Source organism: Pelodiscus sinensis, chromosome 10 (genome assembly GCF_049634645.1).
Source record: "Pelodiscus sinensis isolate JC-2024 chromosome 10, ASM4963464v1, whole genome shotgun sequence".
Lineage (NCBI taxonomy): Eukaryota > Metazoa > Chordata > Testudines > Trionychidae > Pelodiscus > Pelodiscus sinensis.
Genome location: NC_134720.1, coordinates 2999203 through 3015178, shown reverse-complemented (window position 1 = coordinate 3015178; position 15976 = coordinate 2999203). Strand labels below are relative to the sequence as shown.

Here is a 15976-nt window from a genome sequence, read left to right as displayed (position 1 = left end):
GCTCCGTGTCACGCGGCTGAGTTTTGGTTTTCCATTTCCTAGTCCTAGTCCGGGCTGTGCGCAGAGTGGCCCCGCCAGAGGGGTAGCCCCAAGGGTTATCTGAGCTTGAATGCGGGGTGGGAAGCGCCTCTGTCCTGCCTGCTGGACGGGCGCCGGCTTCCCTCACCGCTGCCTCGTTCAGGCTTCCGCTAAGAGAAACTTCCAACCAGCGCAGGGGAAAATAGCCGCGGGGTCCTGAGCCTGGCAGCCACGGAGAGCCAGCCACGCTGGGTACCTGCCGACAAGAGGGTGGAATTGCTCGGCTGAAGAGGCCGAATTGGAAGAGGGCAGAACTGTGCTGCCCTCGGGGGGGGGGGGGGGGGGGGGTCCGTCCAGCCCGGCGGGTGCTAGCTTGGAACGGGGTTGAGCGGAGGGACTGCTAAACATCCCGGCAGCCTCGGCTCTGCCCCACACGCCCGTGTCGCCAGCTCCCCCTGCGGCTGCGAATAGCACACGCACCGTTACCCGTGCAGGGCCGGCCCGTTGTGATCACGAGTCGCGGTCCAGGCCGTGGAGGAACGCAAGTGAGACGTCAGCCACGACGGGATGCTGAGCGGCTTGCGGGCTAGCCGAACACCTGCCGTGTGGGCTGCTCCGCGGCGCCCTGCCCACAGCCCTCGGGTCAGGGCCTCAGTACCGCCCCTCTGCACAGCCCACGGAGCGCTCCCTGGCACGCGGCCCATTAGCGTGGCCTTGGGATGGGGGAACGGGTTGACCTTGCTAAACTAGGGGGCTGATTCTCACTGGGTTCGGGGGAGACCGGCCCCTACACCCATTCAGAGAGCTAGGCCTGGCACGCTCTGCTCTCAGCGCCAGTCGCCTGCTGCCCTCTCTCCTGCGCAGCGTTTCTCAGTCTCGCCTGTGCAGCCTGTGTGGGGAGATCAGTTCTGGGGGGCTCCCGGGAACCGGAGGAAGGGGCAGGATTCGTGCCCCGTCAAGGGACGCCATTGTCGTTAGCCTCCCAAAAGCTTCAGCTCCCCTTCTCGAGTACTGCTGTTCCCAGCCCCGCCCCGCGGTCACGGAGCTTGTCAGGAAACCAAAGCCCTTGGCTCTGCAGTGATGTTTCCAGCCAGCCCCCCTTTCCAGCTAGCCGCCCTGCACTGCGCGGCCACTTTGTCCCAGCACGCGGCTGGCCGGGGAGGGGCTGGGGGTACTGCCAGCTCGGAGGGGCCTGATCCGCAGAGTGCTCTGCGGGAACGGACTGGCCAGCGCTCTGCAGCACGTGACGCCCTGGCTGTGCGCTGCGTCCAAAAGGCCCTGGAACGGGTTGTGCCGAGAGGGCTCCTCTCCAGGGTGTGCCAGGAGGCTGACTGGTGCGTGGGGACTAATGCACTGGCCTCTCTCCTGCCTGGCTCAGCCAGCAGGTGACGCGCTGCTCCAGCTTTGCTTCACTCCCCTAAGTTCCCCTCCCCGGCAGCACGTAGCGGGAACGGGGCAAGCGAGCAGGCCTGGCCTCTGGCTCTGCCGTGCGGCCTCAGAGCTCTCAAGTGAGGGGCCTGTGAGTTGTAGAAAGAGCTGAACGAGCGTGTCCAGCCCTGTGCCCGCAGCTCAGAGCGAGCGCTGGGAACGCGGGGCCCTCCTGAGAACGCGGAAGGGTTAGAAACCCGCCGTACGGTGTCGGACGCCAGGCGCTCAGGCCGCGTCGTGTCACCGGGGCGGCTGGGGGCCTGCGCACAATCTGTGAGTGGCTGCACGAGGAGCAAACACTCGTTCACGGAGCAGAGAACGGTCTTAACCCCCGCAGGCTGGAAGCAGACGCCGCAGTGCACCTTGTTCCTCAGCTGCGTTTAACGGGCGTCAGCGCCTGGAGCGATTGACGAAGGGCCGCGGTGGGTACGGGCATTGGCCGTGGACAAACCCAGACGATGGTCTTGTCAAAGCTCTGCTCTAGTTCAAATGGGAATTCAGTCCGGGCAGCCCTAGGGCCGGCCTTACACCGCAGGGTTGATCGGCGGCCTTGGATTTTACTAAGCTGTGTTGATGCTAAACGTGTGGGGAAGGGATTCTCTCCCCGGGGGCTGGGAACAGCCTGGTCTGGGGGGCTGTCTAGGAGCTCCAGTCTAAATGGGATCGTATTGATCCGAGAGCTTCAGGACAAATGCCGCGGTGATGGGAGGGGCTGACAGGAGGTGATGGGCAGCCCTACCCAGCGCGGATCTCCAATTCCTGGGGCACATTGGCAGGCCTGCTCCTGGGTGATGGCCACAAAACAACCTGGCTCTGAATTGTGCCCCTAGCTCGTACTTGAAGCGGGGGATGCCGGCGGGTTCCTGTCCCTTGGGCGCACGAGCAGGCTGGGGGCAGTGACTCCGAGGCGGGCCGGCATACAGGCGCCTGGGCTGTGGTCTAGGTGCCGGCCCCTGCCCCAGCCGCCCCAAGGGGCTCAGGCTGTGCAGGGCTTGTGGCAGCTGCAGGCTAGAGACCAGCGCGTGCCCCAGCTGCCAGCACTAGCTAAGAACTGCCAGAGCAGCCCTCACAGGCTAGTTTTGCTGGGAGAGGCGTTGGCGTGCCGGGGACAGCCGGCGTTGGGACTCGGGCGCGCCTGCGTGTCGATCGCAGCGCTTACACGTTTGCTGGGCTTGTGACCACCATCGGGAGAGACGCCCACGCGTGAAACACCAGTGTGCTCACGAGCGCTCCCTGCTGCCCAGAGACGCCCCCCAGGCCCTGGGAAACACCCAAGGGCAAAAGCCTTTGTGGATTCTTCTCTCCACCCACCCGGTGAAACCTGCCCCATCACCTGGCACTCGGGGAAGGGACCGCAGAGCCCGGAGAGGACACCGTCGTTTCGGCTGTTTGAGCGCTGCGGGGCCAGAGATCCCCACCCGGAATTGACGGGTGGCTGCAGCTGCCCCTCGGGTACCTCACGGGGGTGCCATTTGCTTGCCTTAGCTGTAAATAGCTCGCCTGGCTCTCCCCAGTCAATGAGCCGTTAGCTCCCGTTTCGGGTTGGCGAGAGGCCTGCTCTTTGGCGGGGAGCTCGGGAGCCGACCCGGCTGGGGTAAGACTAGGAACAGCCGGAACACGGCTGCTGTGTGGCCTTTGGCACCGCGCCCTCTCGCCTGGGTGGGGGGCCGCAGGGGCCGGTCGGGGACGCCGTGGGGACGCCAGAGCGTGCGCTGCTTGGGGAGCTAGTTCCAGACCACACCGCCTGCGGTCGGCACTCAGGGCTGCGAGCCAGGCCGGACAAGGGGACGGTGCTGACCTTCATGGCCTGGCATGGCCCCTACCCCCACCTTGCCTCAGTTTCCCTTTGAGTCCTCCAGGCATAACGTCCAGCAAAGTGGCTGAAGTCGTGGCGCCCCTCCCTTGGGATCCAGTCCATCCTGTGGCACCTGGCTCCCCGGAGAACCCCCCTGCCCCCCTTAAATTCAGGGTTTCCCAGCCCTCCTTCCAGGGGCTCCAGCTGTAAGTTCTCACCCCTCAGATCCAGGGGGCTGATGGGTTCATGCAGCCCAGGAACTCCCCCTGCCTGGCTCAGGAGCCTCCTGTTGTCACCCACTGAGCCACACCCTTGGGCCCCCGCAGGTGGGGCTAATAACCCAGCCCCCAGGCAGCAACAGCTTTGCCCCCCTCCTGCCCTACAAGACACCTGGGGGGGGGCGGTCCTGGCGAGCCCCAGGGGACTGTCCGTGGCTCTGTGGGGGAAGGGGGGTCCTGGCGAGCCCCAGGGGACTGTCCGTGGCTCTGTGGGGGAAGGGGGGTCCTGGCGAGCCCCAGGGGACTGTCCGTGGCTCTGTGGGGGAAGGGGGGTCCTGGCGAGCCCCAGGGGACTGTCCGTGGCTCTGTGGGGGAGGGGGCTCCTGGCAAGCCCCAGGGGACTGTCCGTGGCTCTGTGGGGGAGGGGGGGGTCCTGGTGAGCCCCAGGGGATGGTCCGTGGCTCTGGGGGGGCGTGGGTCCTGGTGAGCCCCAGGGGACTGTCCGTGGCTCTGTGGGGGAGGGGGGGGTCCTGGCGAGCCCCAGGGGATGGTCCGTGGCTCTGGGGGGGGCGTGGGTCCTGGCGAGCCCCAGGGGACTGTCCGCGGCTCTGTGGGGGGGGGGGTCCTGGCGAGCCCCAGGGGACTGTCCGTGGCTCTGTGGGGGAGGGGGGGGTCCTGGCGAGCCCCAGGGGATGGTCCGTGGCTCTGGGGGGGGCGTGGGTCCTGGCGAGCCCCAGGGGACTGTCCGCTGCTCTGTGGGGGGGGGGGGTCCTGGCGAGCCCCAGGGGACTGTCCGCTGCTCTGTGGGGGGGGGGGTCCTGGCGAGCCCCAGGGGACTGTCCGTGGCTCTGTGGGGGGGGGGGGGTCCTGGCGAGCCCCAGGGGACTGTCCGTGGCTCGGGAGGGGCGTGGGTCCTGGCGAGCCCCAGGGGACTGTCCGTGGCTCTGTGGGGGGGGTCCTGGCGAGCCCCAGGGGACTGTCCGTGGCTCGGGAGGGGCGTGGGTCCTGGCGAGCCCCAGGGGACTGTCCGTGGCTCTGGGGGGGGGGGGGGGTGCAGGGACCAGCTCACCTTGGCTACGGGCGTGGGTGGCGTTACAGAAAAGCCCTCGCTTGGGGTGTCGCTGAGGCCGGCCCTCCGCCTCGTGCCCCACTCGGTGACAGCTGGACAACCCGGCCCATCACTGGGAGACTGGCCCATGGAGGTTGCTCTGGGGAGCTACAGCTAATTCCAGCCCATTTTGAGAGTGGGCGGAGGCCACGTGGGCGTTGCTGTTCAGTGGGGCTGGAGCCCTCCGCCCAGAGCAGGGCCCGGGGGTGGCTGGAAGAACCATGGCGCGTCTGGGTGGGGCAGCTCCATGCGGCTGGCCTAGTCCCACCCGCCGGGGCAGGAAGGCTGGACCGGAGCCGCCTCGTTCCTGCCCACGGGCGCCCCCTCCGGCCGCCACCTGTCCAGGGTCAGAGCAGGTTGGGGGCTCCCGGGCCTCGTGTCCCAGGGCCCCACGGCCTCCGGCTCCTGCCCTTCCCCAGGGGGCTGGGGCCCGGCTCCTGCCAGCTCCTTTCACAGGCCTCCAGCGCCAGAGGCGCCTTCCCCTTCACAAGCAGCCCTGGTGGAGCCTGGCGCCCAGGCCGTGTGAACAGGGGCAGGCTGGGGCCCCGGCCAGCCTGGGATTCCCAGAGCCCCCTCCGTTCCCGTCCCTCCCCGCCAGGCAATGGGGCAGCACCAGCTCAGGCTCCTCCCTTGCCCGTGTCGCCCCTGGTACGTGCCCTGCAGACGGGCAGGGCCCGGCGCCTGGGCCCCTCTCCTCTCACCGTCCTCACCCGCAGCCTCGCCCACACGGCCCCGTTCTCCTCGTTAGCCACCCTCACTAATTGTGCTCCCTCCCGGCTAGGCCAGCCCAGGCCTCCAGAGGGTGCCCGTTCCACCCACAGCTACGCCCTCCATTTCACTTGGCCCCGGCCCCTCAGCCACGCTCCCCTGGGGCACTCGTCCCGTACTCCACCCCCGCAGCCCGGGGCTGCCCTCTCCCCCTCGGCCCATCCTGGCTCGCGCTGAGAGAAGGCCCGAGGCAGGGAGCAGGGACGCTGGCTCCGAGCTGCGTGGGCAGATACAGGCAGCCGACCCGTGGCCTGGCCCGGGATTTCCTGTGGCACCCAGTGAGCCCCCGCCCTGCCGAGGCCACGCTGGGTGGGGTTCTGCGGCTGGGAGGCCAGACGGACGAGAACACCCCCGCACAGGGAGTAAACCAGGGATGGGCCAGGGGCCCCCACTACAAGCTACAGCCTCTCCTCTCCCACCTTCAGCGCCACGGAGGTGCCTGGCGAGCCACGGGCCGGTGCTCCCGCCCCCAGCAGGGGCACACCACGGTCCAGACACGGTTTGGGTTCAGCGGGTTTATCGGGAGACACAAGCAGACAGCACGAGGGACGGCACAGAGCGCCGGGACACGGCCCAGCCTGCGCAGGGGTGGCTACATGCGGTGGCTACCCCACCCCGGGCACGCCGCTCGAGCAGGGGCCAGGGTGGGGCACGGGAAACAGCAGCAAGGGCCGGGAAGGGAGTGTAGCACCTTGTGCTAGAGCCAGCTCCGGAAAGCAAGAGGCCAAGCACTCGTGGGGAACGGTCTCGGGCGCCCGCCGCACACTGGAGCCGGCTGGTGCTCGGGGAAGACTCCGGCTGCCGGGAGGAAGTGCATTTGGCACGGGCGGCTGGGGGAGCGGGCCGGTGAGCCGGACGGGAGATGTTCTTGGGTGCCTGGGTGCTGGCTGGAGCACCCGGCCCTCACCCCGCTCCCAGGTCCTCGGGGGCGACAGCCTGGGCCACGCGTGAACCGCGGAATCGTTCCGGAGCCACGAAATACTGGCAGCAAAACGCGCGTGGGAGCACGAAGATCGGCCCTGCCCAGACGAGGGGAGCGCGCGCCTCTTCCACGCGCCGCCGGGAGCCTCGCACGCCCCACCCCCACCAAACCCAGGGGAGTTAGGCACCTGCAGACCTCCCAGGGTCTGGCCTCAGAGCTGGCTGAGAACCAGGCCCTGGAAGGGGGCTCTAGCCAGGCACCAAACCGGAGGCCCCCGACCCAGCAGCAGGCCCGGCCCCAGAGCCCAGCCCCGGGGAGGGAGGGAGGTCGGAGGGGGGTGGAGTGTGAGCGGCTCCGGAGCCGATTGTCGTTCCCAGAAGGTGGGAGATCCTGGCAGGCTGCCTCCGGCCCGGCGCAGGGCAGAGGGGCGGGGCTAGAAGCCCTTCTCGATGCTGAGGGTGCGCCGGGTGACGTGCTCCATCTTGCCAGCCACGTACTCCGTCAGGCTGATCTGGTAGTTGGCCAGCATCTTCAGCATGAGGCGCAGGTTCAGCCACCACTGGTCCTGCGGCAGCCTGTGCCTGGGGGGAGGCAGGGGAGAGATCGGACTGCGCCCACCCGCCGGCCGGCAGCTACACCCCCACGCGGCCAGCTACACCCGGCAGACACAAACATGCCCTCTCCCACACAGCCCCGCCCACACACACCTGGCAGACAGCCCGCCCCCCCACACAGCCGGCAGACACACCCGCCGTTTCCAGCCCACGGGACGCGTGTCGCGGAGGGAAATGCCAAACCAAACCCTGCCAGGCTGGAAGTGCCCGGCGGGTGGCACGCAGGCGAGTGGGAAGCCAGAGGGCAGTGGCGGCAGGCAGGAAGGGGACAGGGAGCCTTGCGCCAGCTCCGACTGAGCCGCCCGCGCCCCAGGCCAGCCCCGGCCCTGCTGCCAGAGAGCCAGGCCCTCCCCACGCGGGACTTACTCGAAGTCGGTGACTTTCTTGAGCTCGGTCACGGGGCTGAAGGCCACCACCTTCTTGCGGAGCCCGATGACGCAGGCCGAGTCGGCCGAGTTGGCGAAGACGCGCCCTGCGGGCACAGGCGGGCGTGAGCAGCACCCGGACACAGCCACGGGGGGGGGGGGGAGGCGGGGAGAGGGTCCGGGATAGCCCAGCCGCCCCACTCGGCGAGGGCGGGGAGCGGGCTCACAGCCCGTGCTGCTCCTGGGGTGGTATCGCTGGTTGCGGCCCTGCCCCGGAGACCCGGCAGCAGCAGGGCAGAGCGGGGGCGACCCTGGGACAGCCGGGGGGGCAGAGCTCCAGCGGAGGGGAGCACGGCGCCTCCTGAGCCCTGCGGCCGGAGCTCTCGGCGCGCTCCCCACGCGGGCGGGGCAGGACCTGCGCCTCCCCCCGCAGGCCGGTCCAGAGCCGGCCCAGCGCCAAGCCCAGCTCCTCCCGGGCAGACGGGCAGCTCAGCATAGGCCACGACTGGGGGCCTCTGCTCCCCTTTCGGCCCCAGGCAGGCTGGCAAAGCACCCGGCCGTTTGGGGGGGCCAGCTGCCCAGGGCTGGTGTCTCGGCACATGCTGCCCCCGCGCCCCCCGGCCCGCGCCCCTACCCTTGCGATACGCCTGCCCCAGCTTCTCCGACATCCACAGCACGGCCTTGACGCCCAGCTTGGTGCCGTAGTTCCGGTCGAAAGGGGTCGGGGCGCCGCCCTGCAGGGGGAGAGGGCGGCCCAGGGTGGGCGATGAAGGCAGGAAGAAAGGGGCCGGTGGCAGTTCCCGGGCAGGGAGGGGGCAGGCGTCCATCTCTCCCTGCGCCCCACCCTGCGGGCCCTACGGCACCTCCAGCCCCGGGCACAGCATGCGAGAGGGGAGGGGAGCGGAGGGGGCCCGGCCCGGCCCAGTCATGGTGGCGGCACGCTAGAGGGGAGAGGAGAGGAGGGGGCCTGGCCCAGCGGCGGCACGTGAGAGGGGAGGGAAGGGAGAGGGGAGCAGAGGGGGCCCGGCTCCCCGGCAGTGGCATGCGAGAGGGGAGGAGACGGGGAGGGGAGCGGAGGGGGCCCGGCCCGGCAGCTGCACACAAGAGGGGAGGGGGAGGAGAGCAGAGGGGGCCCGGCCCGGCGGCGGCGGCATGCGAGAGGAGAGGGGGAGGGGAGCGGAGGGGGCCCGGCCCGGCGGCGGCGGCGGCATGCGAGAGGAGAGGGGGAGGGGAGCGGAGGGGGCCCGGCCCGGCGGCGGCGGCATGCGAGAGGAGAGGGGGAGGGGAGCGGAGGGGGCCCGGCCCGGCGGCGGCGGCATGCGAGAGGAGAGGGGGAGGGGAGCGGAGGGGGCCCGGCCCGGCGGCGGCGGCAGCATGCGAGAGGAGAAGGGGAGGGGAGCGGAGGGGGCCCGGCCCGGCGGCGGCGGCATGCGAGAGGAGAGGGGGAGGGGAGCGGAGGGGGCCCGGCCCGGCGGCGGCGGCAGCACGCGAGAGGAGAAGGGGAGGGGAGCGGAGGGGCCCGGCCCGGGCGCGGCGGCGGCCTACCTGCTGCAGGTGCCCCAGCACGTTGATGCGGCAGTCGAAGACGCCGCGCCCCTCGGAGGAGTACAGGTTGTAGAGGAACTCGGTGGTGTAGTGCTCGTGGCATTTCTCGTTGCTGGGGGCAAGGGGGCGCCTTAGCCTCCTGGAGCCCCAGCCCGGCCTGGTCACCGCCCCGGCACCGTCCGGGGTGCCAAGCCGGCAGGGCCCCCGCCCCCCGCCGCGGGTGTTAGTGATGAGAGGCCTGCGGGGCCTCGCTCCCTCCCTGTGGGGCACTGGCCCTGCCACACCTAAGGCAGCTCTCGCGGGGCCTGGCTGCACCCGGTCCACGGGCCGGGCCTGCCGCCGCCGCCCTGCCAGGGACCAGGGCCCCCACCGCCCACCCATCGGCAGAATTCGCATCAGGCTTCCGCCCGCCTGGCGCCGGCGCGTCGCTGCTGAGTGACGCAACATGGTGGCTGCTCCCCGCGGTGCCTCTGCCGGGCCAAAGAGAGTCACCACTCTGACCCCGCCCCAGGGAGCCCCGCCCACCATTGGCCCCGCCCCACACGGGAGCCACGCCCACCATTGGCCCCGCCCCACACGGGAGCCACGCCCACCATTGGCCCCGCCCCACACGCGACCCACGCCCACCATTGCCCCCGCCCCACCACTGACCCCATCCCATAGCAGAGCCCCACCCCACCAGTGGCCCCACCCCCGCCGCTCTCACTTCTCAGCCGTGTTTGCTCTCCCCACTCCGCCGCCTTCCCCCACACCGGGCCCCAGTTCACCCCAGCACCCCCGCTCACGTCCCTCCCACTCGGTACCCGCTCAGCAGGGAAAGGGCAGCCCCACTCGCCCCTCCCCGCGCACGGTGGGGCTGAGGCTCCGTTCTGTGCTGGCGCCCCGGGCGTGCTGCGGGGGCCGGCGGGCGGCCGCGTGGAGGAGCCCCGGGCCGACTCACCGGAGCACCAGGCCCCTCTGAATGTCAGTCTTCATCTTCTCCGTCAAGTGCTCGACGTTGGCCTGCAAGACAGACACGGGGCGGGTAGTTTTAAACTTGCTCCCTATTCATTTCATTGGGTCACCCCTAGTTCTTGTGTTCTAGGAAGGAATCAAGACTCTTCTTTAGTCACTTTCTCCACACCAGTCAAGATTTCATAGACCTCGATCTTATCCCCCCGTCTCCTCTTTTCTAAGCTGAAAAGTCCCCGTCTTTTGAATCTCTCTTCACATGGGACCTGTGCCAAACCCCTCCGCATTTCTGTCGCCCTTTTCTGAACCTTTGCCAACACCGAGCTCTTTCTCGAGATGCGGCGACCACACCTGGCTTTAGACAGGGCAATACGATATTCGCTTCCCTTTCCGAAAGCTTCCCACCCGTGTTTGCTGGTTGGGCAGCCGCAGCGCATGGGGGGGATGATTCCGGGAACCCCGCAAGGACTCCAAGCCAGCGGCCCGTCCTCCGGGCAGCAGTTCCCAGCCTCTGCCACTGGCCTTCTGGGAATCCAGCCCTCGCGTTTGCCCATGCAAGGAGCTGTTCCCCTTCCCCTGCGACCTCGTGCTCCTGGGGCCCAGGGATCCATGTCAGAGCCCCCGGCCCACGTCGCGCCCTTCCTGCCCCTCATCCACAACAGACGCCCTCCCCCAATTCCCTGCAGCTTTGCTCTCCTTGACGAGTAAGGCAGGGGTGGCAGCTTACTCTCCCCCGGAACCACCCCTACTCCTCCTCCTTTTCACGATGCTGCTGCCAATTACCGACTGGCGCTGCGGGGGCCCCAAACGCCCGAAGGGAAGGCCAGGGCGAAGCCGCCTGCCGCATGCTCCCCCTGCTGCTGTACGTCAGCTCCCCCGGGGGCCCCGCTCCGCACAGAGCTGGGTGCATCCCCGCGGGGGCCAGGGCGCGCGCTCACCTTCAGGTCGTGAATGGTGAAAGGATCCTCGTAGACGTAGGCGGCGTCGGCGCCCACGGCGATGCCGGTCACGGTCGACAGGTACCCGCAGTAGCCCCCCATGGTCTCCACGATGAAGACGCGGCGCTTGGTGCCGGAGGCCGACTGCTTGATGCGGTCACAGCTCTGCGCCGGGGGGACGAGAGGGGGCTCGGGAACGCCGGCGGCACCACGGGGGCCCGCGGGGGACCCCTAGGACTGAGCATCCCCGACGGGAGCCAGCCCCTCGCCCGCCGCCCCTGCGTCACAGGAGCACTCGGCCGCTGAGCGGCTGCTCGGAGCCAGGGCGGCTCGGTGCGGGGGGCCCTGCTGTCCGGCCGGGGGGGCACTGGGCGAGGCCCAGGCTGGGCTGAGGAAGGCCTGGGTCTGTCCGGGGTGGCACCTTTGGGGGCTGGCACAGCAGGGGCTGAGCGGCGAGCACCCAGCCAGGGCGGGGAAGGCAGGGGCTGTGGACGCTGGCCCCGGCAGGAGCAGCACTCCATGGGGGGCCCCCCAGCCAGGGGGCCATGGGGTGACCCGTGCTGGAAATGCAGCCGGAAAGCAGCTCCTTCCCCGGGCCGAAGGGCTGCAGGGCTGTGCCCACGGCCACCGCTGGGCTGGGCATTTGCTGGGGGCGGGACAGCGACCGGAGCAGGGGCCCAAGGGCGCCGGTGACAGCCCCTCTGGCCCCAGGGCGCTGGCTCGCCAGCAAGCCCGGCCTGGGGCCCAGCCCCACAGCACCCGCCCCGCGCTGCCTCACCCACCTCCATGGCAGCATTGACGGCCGTGTCGCAGCCCAGGCTGAAGTCGGTGCCGGGCACGTTGTTGCTGATGGTGGCTGGGATGACGCACATGACGATGCAGAGCTCCTCGTACTGCCCACGGGCCTCGACCAGCTGCAGCACCCCCTCGTAGGCCTGCAGGGGGCAGCACGAGCCGCAGCGTCACACCCCGGACGGGCCGGTGCTCGGGGAAGGGACGTGCTCCCGCAGTGCTGGGTGCTAGCAGCCTCGGCTCGCCTCTCTGCCCCCCCCGCAGCCCGGCGCCCAAAGCAGCCCCCAAACAGCCTGTCAGCCCTCCGACTGGCTCCCTGTTCTGTGCGTGCAGCCCCGAGTGCGGCGGGGTGGTGGGATCCCGGGCACTCCCGTAATAGCAGCAGCGTCCCAGCCGAGCCACCGGCTTTCCCTGTGGGGCCTGCCAACCGCGAATCCCACCGCTGACACCAGCTCTCCGGAAAGCTCATGCGTCTGTACCATGCGGCTGTGGCTTGGGGAATGGGTCAGCGCAGAACCGATTTACCAGTTCCCACTCCGTGCGCACCGATTTACCTGGCGGCTGTCCCATTCCCCCCGCCCTGGCTGTGACAGGACCCTCCGCTCGGGGGAAGCCCCGTAGCACAGAGGCTGGCAGCCGAGGAGGCACCTGTTCCCCAGCCGGCTGCAGGGGGTGGGGCGGAAGCAGGAAGGACCCAAGACAAAAGGCATCTCCAAGAGGGGACCCCAGAAGGCCAAGAGCTGCTCTGAGCCGGGGGGGTAAGGGGGACGACTCTGCGGGTGGGAGTGAAGTGCAGGGGCAGCTTTGCCCAGGTCTCTGTCTTAGAAATTCCCCAGCAAAGTCTCTAGGCTCCTTGCTCCGGGAAGGGTTCAGCTGGACACTGAGGGGGAGCTCCGGGGAGGGTGTCCTGGAGGGACTGTGCTGTCTTGGGGGGCCAGGAAGCTGCTCCAATAGCCCCTGCTTTAAACGTGGCACCAGCAAGCGGTGGGGGAGCCTGCCAAGAGGGGGGCTGCAGCCAGGTGACTGGAGCGCCCGGCAGCCCCCCGGGCCCACGTCTGGCCTGGCGCCGGGCCCGTGTGAAGGCATTCGTCCTTTCAGATCGGGAGGGGAGGGGGCGTTCCCCCTGGAACACACGTCACGCAAAATAATCGCCCGGCCACCGGGGCCAGCCGCCTCGCCCACCTCAAAGCCGCCCACGACGAGCAGGCCGTGGATGTTGAACTTCCGCACGTTCTCCACGATCTTCTCCAGGCAGGTCTTGGGAAGAGTCCTGTGAAGCCAAGCAAGGGGCGGCTGAGCGCAGCACGGCCCCACGCTGGCCCTCGGAACCCCCTGCCCCCAGGGACAGGCACCGGCACCGGCATGTCACCCGGACGGGCCGGGGAGAGAAATCCCGCCCTGCCCCAGTCACGAGCGCTCGGCTGGCAGGGGCTGGGAGTGGGCGCCGGGGGAGGGATCCCTGGGTGGTTCCCTGTTCTGGTTACTCCTCTGGGGCACCTGGCCTTGGCCGCTGTGGGCCGACAGGACGCGGGGCCGGACGGACCCTTGGCCTGGCCGTTCTGCTCTAGCTCAGCCAGGAGCCGTGGGCTGGCGCAGGTCCCCCCGGGTGACGTTCCCTGGCCTGCACGACGCTGGGGGCCACGCTCCACGCTCCCACGGGGCTGCCCGCGATTGGGCTGGGGCGCCCCAGAGTGTCCGGGGACGTGTGGGGCCAGCCCTGCTCCCAGCGGTCCTGGCGCTCGGCCCCCGGCTCTCTGCTCCTGCCCCCTCCCAGCCCCGCCCTCTGGTCGCACTTACCGCTTGGTGCCCAGCATGGACCCGCCGCGCCCCAGCCAGCCGGCGACGTCGTGCCAGCCCACCTCGCGGATCTGCAGGGAGCAACGTCGTGACCACAGGCCGGCCCCTCCCGTTCGCTCCCAGCCCGCCCGCCGGCCACCCCCGTCAGCCGATCCCCGGCTCCGAGCCGCGAGAAGGGGGCGGGTGGCATTTGGCTGCTTACGCGCCCATTGGCCGGGGCCCGCTGATGGCCCGGTGGCCCGGCCTACACCCGCCAGGGCTGTTCCCACGAGGCCGTGGCCTGCAATGAGTGTCGGGGCGGTGTCCCAGAGCCCCCCGCCGCCGTCACCCCACCCCGTCACGCGGAGAGGTCTACCTGGCCCTTGGCCAAGCCTTCAAAGCCATCGTTCGCCACGTAGACCGTGTGGCCCTGGGAGATGCCGATGCGCACGGCCGAGCGCACCGCCGCGTTCATGCCGGCCGCCGGCGCGCCCACGTTCAGGATGGCCAGGCCGAACGGCGTCTGTGGGGAGGGAGGCAAACAGCACCAGTTGGTACACGGCGCTGCCCGCCACGCACCAGCCACGCGCCAGCGGAGTGCCACGCAACCGCCCAGCCCCGTCACCCTGGCCACGTCAGCGGAGCGCCACGCAGCAGCCTGGCCACGTCAGCAAAGCCCCACACAACCACTCAGCCCTGTCACCCCGGCCACGTCAGCGAAGCCCCACACAACCGCTCGGCCTTGTCACCCTGGCCACATCAGCGGAGCGCCACGCAGCAGCCTGGCCATGTCAGCAAAGCCCCACGCAACCACTCAGCCGTGTCTCCCTGGCCACGTCAGCGGAGCCCCACATAGCTGCCTGGCCCCGTCATCCCGGCCACGTCAGCGGAGCGCCACGCAGCAGCCTGGCCACGTCAGCAAAGCCCCACACAACCACTCGGCCGTGTCTCCCTGGCCACGTCAGCAAAGCCCCACACAACCGCTCAGCCCTGTCACCCCGGCCACGTCAGTGGAGCCCTACGCAGGTGCCCAGTCACGTCACCCCGGCCACATCAGCAGAGCACCATGCAACCTCCCGGCCCCATCACGCCGGCCACGTCAGCAGAGCCCCACGCAACCGCCTGGCCCTGGGACACACGGCCGTGCAGCTCCAGGGATTGTTGCGACCACGAGTTCTCTGGACCGGAGGGGGCGCTGACCCCCGGCAGCACCAGGAGCAGTGCGGCCGTGAGCTGCCCCTTCATCGGCTCCCCACTGGCCCCCTGCCACGTGGGCAGGTGTGGAAGGGGGCCCCATGGCGAGCAGAGTTGGCTGCTGACGCTCTGCTGAGCCTGGGGAGCGCCCGGCACACGTGGCTCCCCTCCCCCACCCGCCCCTCCAAGGACCACGCGCTGCTCGTGACAGCCCGCACGCCCCCTATCCCCCCCCCCGGAGAGATCTCCATCGCTCTCATCAGGAGGGCTCCCCCACTGCAAAGCGACCTGCCTCCTGGTGCTTTGGGGGGTTTTGGAGGGGAGAGAGAGCAGGACGGTGGGCCTATCCACAGGGGAGTGTGCTGATGCCCCCAGGTAGGATGTGTGCACGCAGCTGGGTGTGTGTACGCACGAGTGGCGGTGTCAGTGCAGACGTACTGGTGCACAGGGGTGGGTGCACTGCGCATACACCAGTGGCTGTGTCTATGCAGACATATTGGTGCACTCAGGTGAGTGTACCAGTGGGAGCATGCAGCTGGGTGTTTGTGTGTGCACGAGTGGCGGTGTCAGTGCAGATGTACTGGTGCACACGGGTGGGTGCACTGCTGTGTGCGATATGTCTGGGCACACAGTGGGTGTGCGCAGGTGGCTGTGCGGGTGGGCGTGTCCGGGTGCACGAGGGGTACCCCTCTTTCCTAAGCTAGCAGGCTCTGCCCGACGCGCCCTGCGAGCCCCAGTGCCCTCTGCACCGCCTCCCCCCTTACCTTCCGCTGGGTCGTCTTCTGGTGCGCCAGGAGCTTGTAAATGTTCCAGTTGTTCTCAAAGCTCCTGGGGGGAGAACGCGGGATGAGCCGGTCGCCCCGCACCCCGAGCGGGACCCACCCGGCGAGGCAGGGGGACTTCACTGGGAAAGGGGAAAGGACTGGAGGTGAGAAAGCCTCTCCCACCACGCCCGATGCACAGCTCCGATCCCCCTGGAGCAGCTGGAGGCAGGGGCGAGCGGGAGAGGGGCTACTGGCCCTGCTAAGCCCACCCCGCCTCCCCCAGCGCTCAGTCCCCTGAAACGAGGGAGCGACGCTCGACCCCAGGAACTGCTGCTCCGCCCGTCCGGGCCTCACCTCCCCCGGAGCTGAATGGCCTCTTCGAACCGCTTCTCGTCCATCGCCTTCTGCACGTCCTTGGTCTGCGGGACAGAGAGGGAGGGAGGCGTCAGAGAGGAGGCTGCACGCGGCAGCGGGAGGCCACTGGCCGATTCCCTGTGGGGAACCCTGAGCCCGGCGAGGGACGAACAGGCCTGCTCACGCCAGCACAAGGCCGCAGAGTCACAGAGACCCGGGCTCCGGACAGCAGCCGAAGGGCGGTTCAGGTTGGACCTCCCATGGCTGGCCCCCTCGGGGCCTGACCAGCTGGAGTGTGCTGGACCAAAGTGGTCAGTTCTGGTCCCCCCGTCCGGCTCTGCTCCCTGGCCACTGGTCCTCCTGCCGCGCCCGACACTCGGCCACCGGGGCTCTCTGGCCCAGGGACATGGGAGGTCCCGTCGGACC

At 69.6% G+C, this 15976-nt stretch overlaps 1 protein-coding gene across 1 annotated transcript in view; it reads right to left on the bottom strand.

The window, feature by feature from the left end:
* Positions 1–5835: 5835 nt before the first annotated feature.
* Positions 5836–15976, bottom strand: part of LOC102450200 (ATP-dependent 6-phosphofructokinase, liver type) — a 29695-nt gene continuing 19554 nt past the window's right edge. The window contains exons 11-22 of the mRNA XM_075937309.1: positions 15551–15615; positions 15197–15260; positions 13615–13761; positions 13260–13330; positions 12645–12732; positions 11453–11605; positions 10671–10835; positions 9722–9783; positions 8782–8893; positions 7871–7970; positions 7238–7343; positions 5836–6838 (exon numbers count right to left, since the gene is read on the bottom strand). Coding sequence (XP_075793424.1) covers positions 6691–6838; positions 7238–7343; positions 7871–7970; positions 8782–8893; positions 9722–9783; positions 10671–10835; positions 11453–11605; positions 12645–12732; positions 13260–13330; positions 13615–13761; positions 15197–15260; positions 15551–15615 — 1281 coding nt within the window. The 3' untranslated portion in view covers positions 5836–6690. The remainder of the gene's footprint in view (positions 6839–7237; positions 7344–7870; positions 7971–8781; positions 8894–9721; positions 9784–10670; positions 10836–11452; positions 11606–12644; positions 12733–13259; positions 13331–13614; positions 13762–15196; positions 15261–15550; positions 15616–15976) is intronic.